We start from the raw sequence: 13934 nt of genomic DNA on the forward strand, positions 1-13934 counted from the left end.
TTTCCTTCATTTTGAAGTCTTAGTTACACAGGCTCATGTCAAAAAAAGGCAAGGTGGCATTCAGAAGAAACGCTTGTTTTGGGGTCACACAGCTGAGAGGGAACTCTTTGGTTTGTATAATGTTTCCATGCGGCTTTAAAACCAATGCTCGAAGAGAAAATGGAAGTGTAGGGCACATTTTGCATAGGATGCAATGTAAAAAACGACAACAACTTTATGAATTAGCAATCTTAAATTCCTCGCTATGTACTCAAGAGTGCGTATTGGTCTTAAAATGGTCATCAATAAAAACATTTTAAGAAGGCTGAATATAATAAAGTCTATCTATCTATATGAATATTGAAAGAATTAAAATTTTGTTTGCAGCAAATCCCTGTGGTGTTCACACCTTTGGCAATCAGTAATTAAATTGCTGAATTGAGATTTTTTTTTCAAACATGTGATCATTTCTAGTTTGTTAAGTCGGATATTGGATTACACTTCCGAGGTTCTATAAAGTCTGACAAATGAATCTGTGTCAGGCGGGAAAAAACAAAAACAGAGATCTGAGCTGATTAGCATCGAACAGATGGACATACAGATTGTCCGGAAAAAAACTCAAGCATCAGCAGTTTTGTTTTGTTTAAAGTTGTAAAACTAAAAAAGATAAAAAGAGGAAATTAAAAAGTACATCCGCCTGGGTTTCTTTTTAAATTAAAGCTTTGTTTTTGCCATCCTGTGGAAAGAAACCTGCTTCCTAAACACCGGAAACCAACGTATCTATGAAATCAAGTGAAAGCAAACGATTGCAAATGTGCTGACTACAGCATGTAAATCTGAAAAGAATTAATCCAGAGACAGGACAAAGCTTCTATGTGCTCATGGGTGAAGGGTTAGGCTCTCGCCCCTGAAGTTGGCAGAGGTAATGAGGTAATGCTTTACATAATTTGCCAATGGTACATTCATCACTGCAACACACTCCTGTCTAAAGATAATGCAAAGCCATTTGCTTACTTTCACAGGTGGCCTACACATTGCTGAATACATTTTTTAAACATATTAAAGTGTTGTTTTTTCTTAAATAAAAGCAAAACAGCACAATAGTTGTTTTGGGCCGTTTTGGCTTCCAATATTCTTTCATTTTCTTCAAGAACTGAATCAGAATCAGAACTCTGACATGTTTAAAGGCAGTAATATGCATGTCTCACCAATTGGATTATTAATGGTAGTTAAGTTGTTAAAAGAAGGCAATTATGGTGCTATGAAAGATCAGATTAACATAACTGGTCAAACTAGCATGCACAATTCACAAATGAGAATTAATTAATTGTGCTGTGCAATTTGATTTCTTAAAAGTAAAACTACATAAATGCTATAGCCGAAAGGTTATCAAAACCTTAAACAAATGTGAAGAGACTTGAACACTTCCAGAGCTGTAAACTAGATATTCCATTACATGCCCTCCAAAGAAAAACAAATAGAAGTGATAATGAACAATGTTTTGGTCTTCACCCACCAGGATTAGATCTCTAGATCAGGGGCGGTCATCAAAAAAACATTCAAATGAAGCGACCTGTGCACACAATGCTTTGCAAAGGGGGACTCCATCACAATACCTTCTCCCGACCTGTCCCTTCGCGCCCATGCAAATTTCCTGAGCTGGGAGTCAATGAGTCCACAGCTTCATGTCAAACCTACACAGAAGAATTTGCATACCCTGGCTCCACTCCTCGAATTTGGTTTCTGATAACAAATTGCAAGATTTTATTATTACCCTCAGGGGGCAGTGGCAAATTTAGGGCTTGACTGGAGAATGGGGGGAAAAAAAGTGATTTTTTTATTTTGTAAAAGTTGAATTAAGTTACTGGTACAGGTCATTGCATAGACAATATTTTCTGCAATTGTGTGCTACATAAAATAGACTATGCTTATGGAAAAGGTGCATTATTTCAATCAATCACGGTGTTGTTCTTGAAATGTATAACGTTATACAAGTCACCAATGTTCTATCCCAAGGTATACTTTTTATTTTATATATATATATATGTTTCTATTTGGTTCCTTTTGTGTTTGATTAACATGCAGTCCATTTCCATGTGTGTGTGTTCGTGTGCGCGGCTCTTTATCAGGCAACTATTTTGATGACCGCCCTTGAACAATAGGCCTGCAGGGCTTGATCATAATTACAAGTGACCAGGACAATACGGTCGCGTATGGAGGAACTAATACAATGCGAAGACACATTTATACAAATAAAGCAAGCCCTCCCCACCACCACCACCACCACCATCACCCCCACCTCGCACACACACACACACACAGATCAACCCCCCTCCTGTCTAAGAACAGGCGAGGAAAAACAACTCTGGTGCTGGGAAGATGAAGATATCTGCAACACTAAACTATTTTTAATCATCAGGAACTTGTCGAAACTGTTTTTCAAACTCACCTGAAACTTCATGTAACTCAAAGTAAAGTCGTGAAGGATTCCGGGGTCAGTTTATCTCGGTTAAGCACCTTGAGGTCTCTCACAATTGCATTTTGGGTTGTTTGGGTTTCTTTGTTGCATGTGTTATCACCGAGAAACATCTGTATTTTTGAAAACATGTAGCCGTGGCAAGACGAGAGGCCAACTTCACATTTCTTGTCTTGTGGTTTTTATTGACATTATTGAGAATGGTTTTAGTTTACCTTGAATTAAATGACAATGCTCTGATGCATTCAGGGACATCACATTTTCAAAAATACTTATTTAATTATTAAATTGATTTATTTATTTAGTAAAGCTGGGCGACACCAACTTTACATAATAAGATATAGCGATATTTAAAACGTACATAAAACTCTCGTTTTTATTGAGATGGGTTTCTTCAGTGCTCGCAGCGCGCATGCGCGGGGGCACTTAGCGGTAATTTCGCCGGCCCGGGCAGGGGAGGAGCCGCCGCGTCTGCTCTTAAAATGAATGTCAACCTGTCTGCTTACAGAGAGCGCTAAGTACACGCACAGAGTGAAAGTACTGGAACTTGCGAGCCCCCTCCGACAGATAGTGACATGGCTAGGCGGCCGAGAAACAGGTAACCCCAACTTTTACTTCGTTTTTTCTTCGGCATGTGCTTCTTTTATCTCCCGCGGCTCGCTGTTGTTTTGATGGTCACTGCTGGATACAAACCCGCGCGTCTACTGCTGTTTCCTTCGTGCTGTTTACTCAGTAAATTATGTTTTAAATGTGTATATTTTTTGTGCAGTTGTTGAATGGGTTTGCGTGTTGTCGCGCGCTCGTGACAGGTGGTGGTCATGCAGCCACTGTCAAGAGCGCTCTGTTCTAGCGCGCGCCTCTCGCTCCTACATGAATGACATCAGACGCGTGCCGAGCAATTGTCACAAAACTATAAATGTATATTTATTTAAAAACGAAATCTTTAATTCAATTTTCTTTCCATTTCTTGTCGTGGACTTTTTGTTCCTTGTCCCATCACTGTAACGACTGTTTCCATCAAAATAGTGCAGATGTGATGTGAAATCTTCAGTGCTAATGTTTTTAAAAACACACTTGTTATTGATCGATATTTAAGTCATCATTTCTCATTGAAATACCATTGTTTGTAACTTGCACTACACGTGTGAGCTAATATTTTTTAAGCGCATATGGTAGAAAAGTGGGGTTCCTTTTTTTTTTTTGCGCCAACGGTGGCTTTATTTATTTATTTACTTCTTAGGGTAGATTAACAAGTTAAAAAAAAACAAAAAAAAAAACGATTATTGTAAGTAATTTATTCACTTTCAGTTTTAAAATCCGAATTATTACAATACAACTAAAAAAAGTTGATTACCCTAAAAGTAGATATAAAATAGATGATCTCTTAATTTGCTTTTGCAAATTGATTAATCATGTTTTTAGTTATTCTTTTTTACCTCATTTCTTTATTTGTACAGTGGTAGTTGTTCACTGGTTCGTGTTGACTGATGATTCATCACTTGCATCATTTTTGCAGTGACTGTTTGTTTAAGTTTACAGCATACACTCACTTTTTATATTGAAAAAAAATGCACATATAGAAATGGAATCTGCTTCAGGAACATCCTATCGGCCTCTGTGGATCTCTTGCTCACCTGTTGCACAAGCTTCCACACTGTCTCTGCCCTCCAATCCCCATTGGTTTACCCTCAGTATCAGTGTGTGTCTGAGTGTGTGCAACAGACATGGCTGCGCTGCACTAAGCTGCTGCAAGCCCGAACACGCCAGGGTCATGAAATTATGATTGTATATGCCAATCCCAGTATCTGTGGAAACCAAAAACACTAGAACCTGTTCGTCCAACCCCCCCCTTCTCGCTCTTGTGGGTGTCTTGGCCAGAGGCCTGCACCCAAACCTTCAAGAATGACTGGTTCTGTCTACGCTGACACCCGATGAGTTAAATAATGGGCCAAGTTCTTTATGTACTTTCAAAAGCGATGAATAGGGAGTTGTTTTAAAAAAAAAAAAAAAAAAAAAAAAAGTTGTTTGTTTTTTTAAGAGCTTTTATTTTCCCATCACAATTTTGACTTGACGTTTAACTTTCATTTTTGTCTGCAGTGTTTACAGTAGTGATGACGATGAGGAGGAGAACGAGATGTATGAACATGATTACGATGGATCGCTGGCGAAGACGGGGAAACGTCACCTCGGCAAAACACGCTGGACACGAGAAGAAGTATGTTTATATCCATTTCATCATTTATTTCAAAAAATATATTTTCAAGTTAAATGCAACAATAACTAAATATCTTTCATATTTCTTTAGGATGAAAAGTTGAAAAAACTTGTCGAGCTTCATGGATCTGATGATTGGAAAGTCATCGCAAGCTTGCTGTCGGTAAGTGGGAGCACTCGTTGATTCACACAATTAAGTAAACACACACATTTTACCTCCTGTCGGGACCAAAACTGGATTAACCTGAAGTCCTTAAATTTAGTCGTGCTAATATTTATTCATAGCAGGATACAACGTGAAATTAAGATCCACTCTTTTCTACGTCCTACCAGAATCGTACGGATGTTCAGTGCCAGCACAGATGGCAAAAAGTCCTGAACCCAGAACTCATTAAAGGACCATGGACCAAAGAAGAGGACCAAAGGGTGAGTAACTGTCAATAAAAGTGCAAAACCAGTTATTTTCAGTCTCACTTTTGCACATTTCTTAGGTGCGATACAAAAACTTTCTTATGCAGCCTTTGTGAGATCAGAAGAAAGAAATGCGTGACCCTGTAGAATTTATTTTTTACTTTTTATTATTAATTACTAATTAATTTTATATAACTTTATATGTTCTTTATTAAAGGGGTTGATTTTGAATGTTATGACTTTAAATAGATTAAACTTATATTTAGAAAAAATAAACATTTTGTCCATAGGTATATCAACGTAAATTATGTCATATAATAATTCAATATCTTTCAACATTACCTTCGATTTGTTTTACTTTTTTTTTTTTTACTTGTTACTCCAGTATTTATTTGACTAGATTTCCCATTAAGTCTTCTTTTGAAATGCTCCAGAAACGGTTACTATTTAAAAGCCGACCACTACGTTAATAATTCTTGTTTGGTCTCGAAACACCTGAGCATTCTTAAGTGGCACAAAGGAGTGTATTTCTCACCAGGTGCTACTGTAATGATTGGCAGAAAAGCTTGAGTTTCAACTGGAAACTCCCCTCTTGTTCACAAGCAGGTGCTGACCTCTATAAGCTGATAGATAATAGGAAAAAAAGGAAGAAGCAGGAAAGGAGTGTTTGCATTTAATGCATATATCTTTGTTTCTGCTTCACCTTTGCCCTTCTCCTCATCACAGGTCATTGAACTTGTCCAGAAGTACGGCGCCAAGCGGTGGTCGGTGATCGCCAAGCACTTAAAAGGTCGCATTGGCAAGCAGTGTCGGGAGAGATGGCACAACCACCTGAACCCCGAGGTCAAGAAGACGTCGTGGACGGAGGAGGAGGACAGGATTATATATCAGGCGCACGAGAAACTCGGCAACCGCTGGGCTGAAATCGCAAAGTTACTCCCCGGCAGGTGAGACCAAGTTAAAGTGATTTGTAATGTTGTGGTCGGGAGGAGTAAAGGGCATAATGGATGTTATTAGACAAAGAAGATGGGTTTGGAGGTCAGTAAAGTAATTTAAATATTTCCCAAGGACTGACAATGCCATCAAGAACCACTGGAACTCCACCATGAGGCGCAAAGTGGAGCAGGAGGGTTACCTCCAGAGCGCGGCCAAGAACAACGGCTCCCTCTCCATCAGCCACGGCTACGTCAAGAGCAACAACCACATCATGGGCTTCCCTCACCACTCGCCCAATCACACACAACTGCCTCCCCTGTCATCGCTGAACTACACATACATCTCTGACTCACAAAGAGTAAGTGAACTAAAAACTGAAATCATTGAAAAAAATAGAGTTCACTCATTTTCATTCTCATCAACAGGTTCCCTTTCCTATGGCTTTACATTTGAACATAGTGAACATTCCACAGCACGGCACTGCTGCCATCCAGGTATGTACAAGACAATTGAATTATCGAACAAACATTTAAGTGGTGGTGCTAACTTGCCGCTTCGCCCGCAGAGACACTATAGCGACGAGGACCCCGAGAAGGCGCAGAGGGTAAAGGAGATCGAACTGCTGCTCATGTCTACAGAGAACGAGCTGAGGGGCCAACCATCACTACCGGTGCGTTGACAGCTAAATTTATGTGACTCCGGCATTGTAGGGAGCGGTGGTCGGATTTCAGTGTGAAAGGAGGTGCAGGAAACATCTGGGGCTCTGTTTCTGCAAGTGGCGATACAAGACTTTATCTCACCAATTTCATGTCGCGTTTGTGGGTTTCTGTGACCCTTGTGCAACCCAGCACAGCAACTTTTAACTCATTAGTTCCCTTTTATTTGGCGTTCAGTGTGTGGACTACTTTTGTGATAGACGCTCCCATTACAGGCAGAATTTTAACTTCATTCAGCAACCTTTAATGGAAATTATAAGACTTTTAATTTGAAAGGAATAATAAGGAACAGTAACAACTTGAAGATTAATTCCTGATATATAACTTTATTTAAAAAATAACTAGTTTTTCTGCTTTTTTGTTCACGTATTAATGAACTCTGTCTTCTCTTTTCCCAGATAAACCTGTCCTATCCCAGCTGGGCCATCCCGAGCTCCCTGACCCACAACATGGAGGGGGTGTCGATGCCGTTACCTCATCACCAGCCGACCGCCCCTGCTCTGCCGGAGGAGAGCGCGTCTGTAACTCGTGCCCACTGCCACAGCAACAGCTCAGCGTTCTCGAATACAATCCCGGAGTTCATGGAGTCCGTCATTGACTCTGTAAGTGTTTATTTTTCTCAAGAGATCGCTTATAATACAGGCTTATACTACCCTCAAACGCCTCTCTACATCTGACTGAATCTTCTCCGGGACTGATGGATTTACATTTTTTTCATTACAGTTCCTGAACCAGTCCATGAGTCCTGAACATTCAGACAGCGACAGCCAAACGTTAGGTTCACCCGTGGACATCAAACCAGTGATCGACCCGTCACTGCAGTCTCACAAACACAGCGAGATGTTCAGGAGTCCAAACAGCCGTTTGGAGTCTTCTCCTCAGACCCACTCGCCTTTTAGGTCAGGTCTGGCGCTACAGGAGGCCAAGTACGGACCCCTCAAACTTATGGTGAGTGATTGAAAATGAGACAATTCAAAGACGATTTTGATCGTGATTTTAACCAGTAATATTCCTATTTACAGAATTCCCCTCTAGATCAACAAATGATTGACAGCATAAAGCAGGAGCCAATGGAGTGTAACATTGATCAACCCCCTATGAAGAAAATCAAACAAGAGGTAACGTCCTTTATTTGTGTAGATAAACCCCAAATGCTTTTTCTAATTGGTGTTAATCGATGAAAAACTAACCTTGTTTGTTCTTTTGTCTCAAAAAGGTGGAGTCTCCATGTGAGAGGAGTCCATGCATGCAGTGGGAAGGACAAGACCTACACACACCGCTCTTCTCTCCCAACGGTCCTGCACAGGAAGTACCAGTAAGTGTGACGCAACCACTGCTCGTTGGTTCTTCAACGTAGTCTTCCTGAAGCTAAACGTACCGTATCTCTTCCAGGACATGCTCTCAAGCTCATTACTGAGTGAGGACGGACACAAGAACTTCCATCACCTTCCTCACAGGACCTTGAGCTCTCCACTACAGGTATACTCGCACTCATATTTACTTTTTATTCAAGTCGTTTTTGAAGTGAAATCTAACGCGCGACTGTCTTTGGCGACCCTGCAGCAGTTGAGCTCCTGGGAGCAGGTGACGTGCGGGAAGGCCGAGGAACACGTTCTGGAGTCGGAGCAGAGCCACAACTACATGAACACTTTCCCCTCCAGGACGCTGGTCATGTAGACTGAGACGCACACGACCGATTTCAGGGATCGCTTCATTCTCTGCGCTGGACGCGGCGCCCTCTACGTTGAGTTCGATGTGGTGCAACCAGTCGCTGTGTTTCTACACTCGCACTTGTGGAAGTTCAACCAAGCAAAAGACAATCAATACTCTGTACATTTTATATATGGATATTCAGAACTTGGGTTTTTTTTCATCATAAATGGGGGATGGTTAACTATGTCATTTTCACTGGGCTGTTTTTTTTTAATTCAGAATTTTGATATTAATATAAAGAACAAGTTAATTAATTTATTTCTTATGTTTTCTTTAATTTTATTCTCATGTTTATATTATTAATAATTGGCAATTGCAGCAGTGTTTCCTTTCAAGTATTTAAAGCCCTTTTAGCATTATTCCAAAACTGACTTTTGTTACCTTGCGCGCTTTGACGGGTGTTCTGAGAATTTCAAGTGTTCATATAAGCCACTAAACTGTTTTAAGGAGCTTCGCTTTGAACAAAAGATGGCTCCTTTAGTATTACCTAACCAGCTACAGAACATTGGCTCCTTTGGTTTTATATATATATATATATATGGTGAGTTTGCATTTCAATTCATGTTGGGCCTTCACAGTGTCACCCAAAGGGGAACACCAAAAGAACAAAGGTTATTTTTAAACGGAAACAGTATATTTATTATGACATTGATTTGGATGATGTGAGCGTCACCCAGTAAGAGTATGATCAAGTTGCACTTGAATTTCATGTCCTCCATTAAATGAGAGCGAGTACTAAACACTGATATTTTTTTTTTTACTACAAACAAAACCCAACTGAAACTTTTGTATTAGTGTGATTTTCAATGCTTATAATGTTCTGTGTTGCTTTTATGCATTTTCAAGACTGCAGTAGCCCTTAAAAAACACTTAGCAGACAATCTTTTTATACATGTAATACCTTTTTTATATGTAGCTTTTGTGCGGAAATTACCTTTTTCAATGGAAAAACATTTATACTCCTTTTTTTATATGTTTTTATACTGCCTATTAAATAAAGTGTGATCTTTTATTACAACTTTGACTCCATGTTTGCTTGCATTAACACATCTTCTATTGATATTTCACCTAATACTAAGTCTATTTGAACTTTATCTTTTCTTTCTTTACACCGGTTCCCTTCATAGCACCCCAGGTAAATGTCCACTTATATTAAAAGTTGAATGAAATTCTTTTTAACATTTTGCCCTTAATGTAATTTTCTTTTACCTCTTTAAGTCTTTTTAAATATTTAGGGATTTACCTCTCATGTAATTTTAGAAGTGTGCTGTTATTAGCAACTAATCTCTAATACAATTATAGCCTTTAATAAATTAAAAAAAAAAATGCATTTCTACTTTATAATAATTATAGTATAAGATTTGACAATACGAATGATGAAAACAATAATTTTAGGATCTTTTGCATCTTATTTTTTCTATTTATAATTACACATAAATTAAACATATCCTGCTTTACATTTTACTTTCTTCTTGTCACATTTACAATTCAATATTTGACATAAGTACATGTGTCACATCGCTTTCATCTTCTCACACGATCCATTATTCATTTCTTGTAACACACTAGAGTTGTCGGCTTGAATTAAATACTCCAGCGTATTACATCATGCGACCTTCGAACCTGTTTAATGCCGTAAAGGTAGTCGGCTTTGATCTGACTTCCTTGAAGGGGGGTTGATTCCACACTGTTCATTAACACGTCGATCGTGAGAACATTTTCTCAAAGTATCGCTGCTTTACTTGGTCCTCACCTTTATTAGTTCAGGATTCAACTTTATCTAGACCATTTAATAATTAAATACTTTAATAATTAAACGTAAATACTTGGACAAAAGACCCCCAGCAACAACATTTTCTGAATAAAGTGATAAAAATCACAATTTCAATTTCAGCCCTATGAATTCCCTGTGTGTTATGTGGCTGTATACCCCTCCCTCATCACTCAAACACCCCCACAATGAACCTCAAACAAAGGTGCATTGTCATAAGGGAAGACTCATAAAAGTCCAGCTGCCAATTATAAAAGTGTGAGAGGTTTATCAGCTACTGGGTTATGGGGAAACATCAACCGTTATTTCTCAGTGATGAAGGAGGAATATGTACAGATAGACGACTACAAAGGCTTTCGCTTTTATTCCAGTTTGGCTTTATGGTCCCCTTGCACTGCTCGGAATGCTCATTTAGTGTGTTTAAACAAATACTCCCACATCATTTTTCTAAAGAGTTTCCCTCTGAGACAAACGTGAGTCACAAGAGGATCTCAGCGTTTATTGCCTGAAATAGACCCTCAACGACGTCCCTGAATCCCCAGTCTACAGGTTGATGAAGACGGGTTTCGTGGCCAAGTGAAAGTGTGTGTGTTTGGTGTGTCTGTGGCAGGGGGGGGGGGAGAAAGGCGGGAGAGCTGTGTGTGTGTCAAACAGTAGCAGACTTTCACAATTGGAATTTCTCCATCTTGTTCAGTAGAAAAGCCCCAAAGCCCCAAACCCCACGAGATTCAAAGACACCTGTTTCCACTGAGCGATGAGGCAGCTGTCTGTGTGTGTGTGTGTGTGTGTGTGAATGTGTGTGTACGTGCGCGCGCACGTCACAGCGAAAGGTTTGTTGGCAACAACAATATTCAGATGGCTATCAACAGACACAAAATGAACTGGAGTGTGTGAAGCGATGAAGTGTTGTCAGTGTGTTTCAATAACACTAACCTACAGAGCTGTTCTTTTAAAAAAGTAATCTCCTCAAGAAGACTCCAATCTTTGGCACCATAGACCGACTCGGAGCACTATTGCCTTTAAAAATCAATTAAACAATAGTTTGTGTGGTTTCAAAGTGAATCCCATCTTGTTTTTTTTAACTTTAAAATATCAAATATGCTTTAAATCAACAGACAGAACGAAGAGAAGAAGTTTACAGTTTCTGTAGTCATGTTATTTATCTCGTATATGATGGGGAAAAGTTCATTTATCCACTTATTATTCAATTTTTAAAGCCTCTTTTTTGGATTATAGCCAATTGCAAAGCTGCAGGTGGTAAGATGAGTCATCCTGTCTTTCTTTTAGAATTAATTTTCTAGTCCTTATTTTATTTCTTATAATTGATCTTTAATTCTTCCACCTACGCCTGCAAAATAATTGCTAATGCCTGACATATGAAGCATTGTATTATGTGACTAAACTCGATATAATAAGAATAAGGATTTGCCTTTTGTGGTGATGATGTCATTAAGCTCAAAATCCAACACTCTTTGGGAAGGTAGATAAACCGGTCCGGCAACCCTGGAAAGGATAAATTCTGAACGTGAAGAGGACCATCTACATGTAAGTGTGCAGGGATGAACCCAAATGCTGTACAAACAAACGTTGAAGAGCAAATATCATTTTTGTAAGTGGCTTATTGAGAGAAAAGGTAAAGAAAAGGAGATAAACCCAGACAAGCAGGTCAGGATCATGAACAATAGTTGGGCAGGATTCAGTTCTAGGAAATACTTTGAATTAGTCTTGTTTAGAATTGAACAAATAATGGATAAAAACATTTTACAACTCTCACTCTATACTTCGACTACAGCAGGTGTCCCCAACCTTCTTTGTACTGTGAGCCTAGTAATGTCAGGATTATATCCATGGACCAATGTTCAGGTTAAAAAAAGTAAAAATTCAATAACAAGACCTGCAAAAAAAACTAAATTGAGCACATGAATCAGGAAGAGCTCTGGTTACCACAAGATGATTTGTGTATTTGCATCTATGTATGTTCGATTGTATGCTGACGATGGTGTGATGTACGTGGGTGTCTCTTGTACTCTGTGCCAATGTGTGAGTTTGTGTTTAAGAATTCTTTATACGGTATGAGGACTCTGAAACAAAAGTTTTGTTTGTAGAGTTTATGTTTAAATAGTCAAGAGTCACACGATAATGTTATTTCAGAGAAAATCAGCTTTATTTTCGTAAATTAAACATATTTTAGGCAGTAATAATAAAAATATATTTTTCAGCCCGGTATCAAATGGATCATGGTTGCGAACCACTGGATGAGAGTATAGTTTAATTCTACTTTTTTAAACCATTAATCACATTTCTGTTCTTTTCATTTGTACTTCAAATAAAATGCATCATTTTGCATGATCTAAGTTGCTCTGTTTTCAGCTTAACAGCTTTCAAATTATTTTTATATTAAGTATCACTAAGCATAGCCTTAGATTATTTTCACATGCTTTAATATAATACAATTCAACATTTTCTTACATTTATTTGGGGTAGTAAATATTCTCTAGCTTCCATTTCTTTCCAACAACATGTTTGATTTTTGTGTAAAAACAGTCTGAAATATTTGTCCCCTGGTTGGGTAATGTCTGATCTTAGTTATTACATAGTAACATCTCCTGATAATTGACATGTTTATTCAAAATGTCAAACCTTTGATACATTGAATTTGTTTAAAGTTGTTATTTTCTCTTTCAAGCTTTGAAATGTAAATGATGAAATCATGCATAGACAGGTAAATAGAGATTCATGAAAATTACATTTAGTTTTTGATTAAACGTAGAATGAAATTAGAAATAGAAATAGAAAAGCTTTCAAGTTTGTCGCAACAAAAGAATTCTCCCGCCAATTTGCTTTTTCGTTTTTTCAATACAACTTCTGTATTTTTTAATCCATCCCACTTTCCATTTCAAATCAAATATCTGTCGTAAGCAGATTGGCTCATGAACACGGTTAGACGTGTCACAATAGATTTACAGCCGGATGTTGCAGAGACGGCAGCCACCAGAACATTCGCGCTGAAACAAATTCATCAAACTCGCACATAAACTTGGCAGCCGAGTTTCTTCATCCACCAGGTTTTTTTAATTTTATTTTTGTGGTGGCAGATATTCGTCAGTCCCTCCCTGCTGGCAGTGGTCAGAGGGTTTGGCGGCTCTGGCCGTCCCTGATAACTGACCTGTTCTATGATCCATGGTACCAAGATGAGGAGGAGAGAAGTCATCAGGGAGAATATAATAAATATAATAAAATAATAAACACCAACATCTATAAAGATGGTGTTGCTGGTGCCAAACATGTACAGAGGTGAGGTTATGGAAGTAAATGTGATCTATCAGGCTTTGAGTATAATTTTATATTACTGTATTTCAGGATTTCAATTCCACATATTTTATTTTTACGAATTGAATTTTACACTGCATTAGTTCATGCATTGAATCAAACACTGCTATTTTAACGTTGTCGGTTTTATTTTCAAAGCATAAATAAATTCAGTGTGAAAAAATATTCAGTGTAAACAATTAAAGATGAAAAATGTCAATGTGAAAATATAAAAGAGTATTCAGTGAAATTAAATTCAGTGTAAAAAATGAGGTGTACACAATTCAGTGTTTACAATTATAAAAAAAAGTATTGAAGAAAATATACACAATCCGTCTTTGAATTAGAATTTCTAACAATGAATTTTTACAATGTGAAAGTTAGACTTTTTATTTGAAAAACCATCACA

The 13934-nt window shown here is 38.2% G+C and overlaps 1 protein-coding gene across 2 annotated transcripts; it reads left to right on the forward strand.

The window, feature by feature from the left end:
- The first annotated feature begins 2945 nt into the window (after window positions 1-2945).
- Window positions 2946-9463, forward strand: myb (MYB proto-oncogene, transcription factor). Of its 2 annotated transcripts, none has more exons than XM_087813234.1 (14): window positions 2946-3053; window positions 4553-4670; window positions 4761-4832; window positions 5003-5095; window positions 5807-6027; window positions 6149-6374; window positions 6442-6510; window positions 6582-6686; window positions 7131-7334; window positions 7456-7680; window positions 7755-7850; window positions 7949-8047; window positions 8125-8211; window positions 8296-9463. In XM_087813234.1, exons 1-14 carry the CDS (start codon window positions 3031-3033, stop codon window positions 8407-8409), a joined length of 1752 nt encoding a protein of 583 aa, XP_087669360.1. In that variant the 5' UTR covers window positions 2946-3030; the 3' UTR covers window positions 8410-9463. The 2 variants fall into 2 exon arrangements, with proteins under 2 accessions (XP_087669360.1, XP_087669361.1); XM_087813235.1 differs by having other exon boundaries at window positions 8299-9463.
- The last annotated feature ends 4471 nt before the right edge of the window (window positions 9464-13934 follow it).

The sequence above is a fragment of the Callionymus lyra genome, chromosome 17 (genome assembly GCF_982586985.1).
Source record: "Callionymus lyra chromosome 17, fCalLyr1.hap1.1, whole genome shotgun sequence".
NCBI lineage: Eukaryota > Metazoa > Chordata > Actinopteri > Syngnathiformes > Callionymidae > Callionymus > Callionymus lyra.

What these genes read in the sequence shown, in the direction of transcription:
- myb (XM_087813234.1), top strand. Translation starts at nt 3,031, where the DNA reads ATGGCTAGGCGGCCGAGAAACAG. An exon ending in TCATCGCAAGCTTGCTGTCG is followed by an intron (nt 4,833 to 5,002) that starts GTAAGTGGGAGC and finishes ACGTCCTACCAG; the next exon opens with AATCGTACGGATGTTCAGTG. An exon ending in TGGAGTCCGTCATTGACTCT is followed by an intron (nt 7,335 to 7,455) that starts GTAAGTGTTTAT and finishes TTTTCATTACAG; the next exon opens with TTCCTGAACCAGTCCATGAG.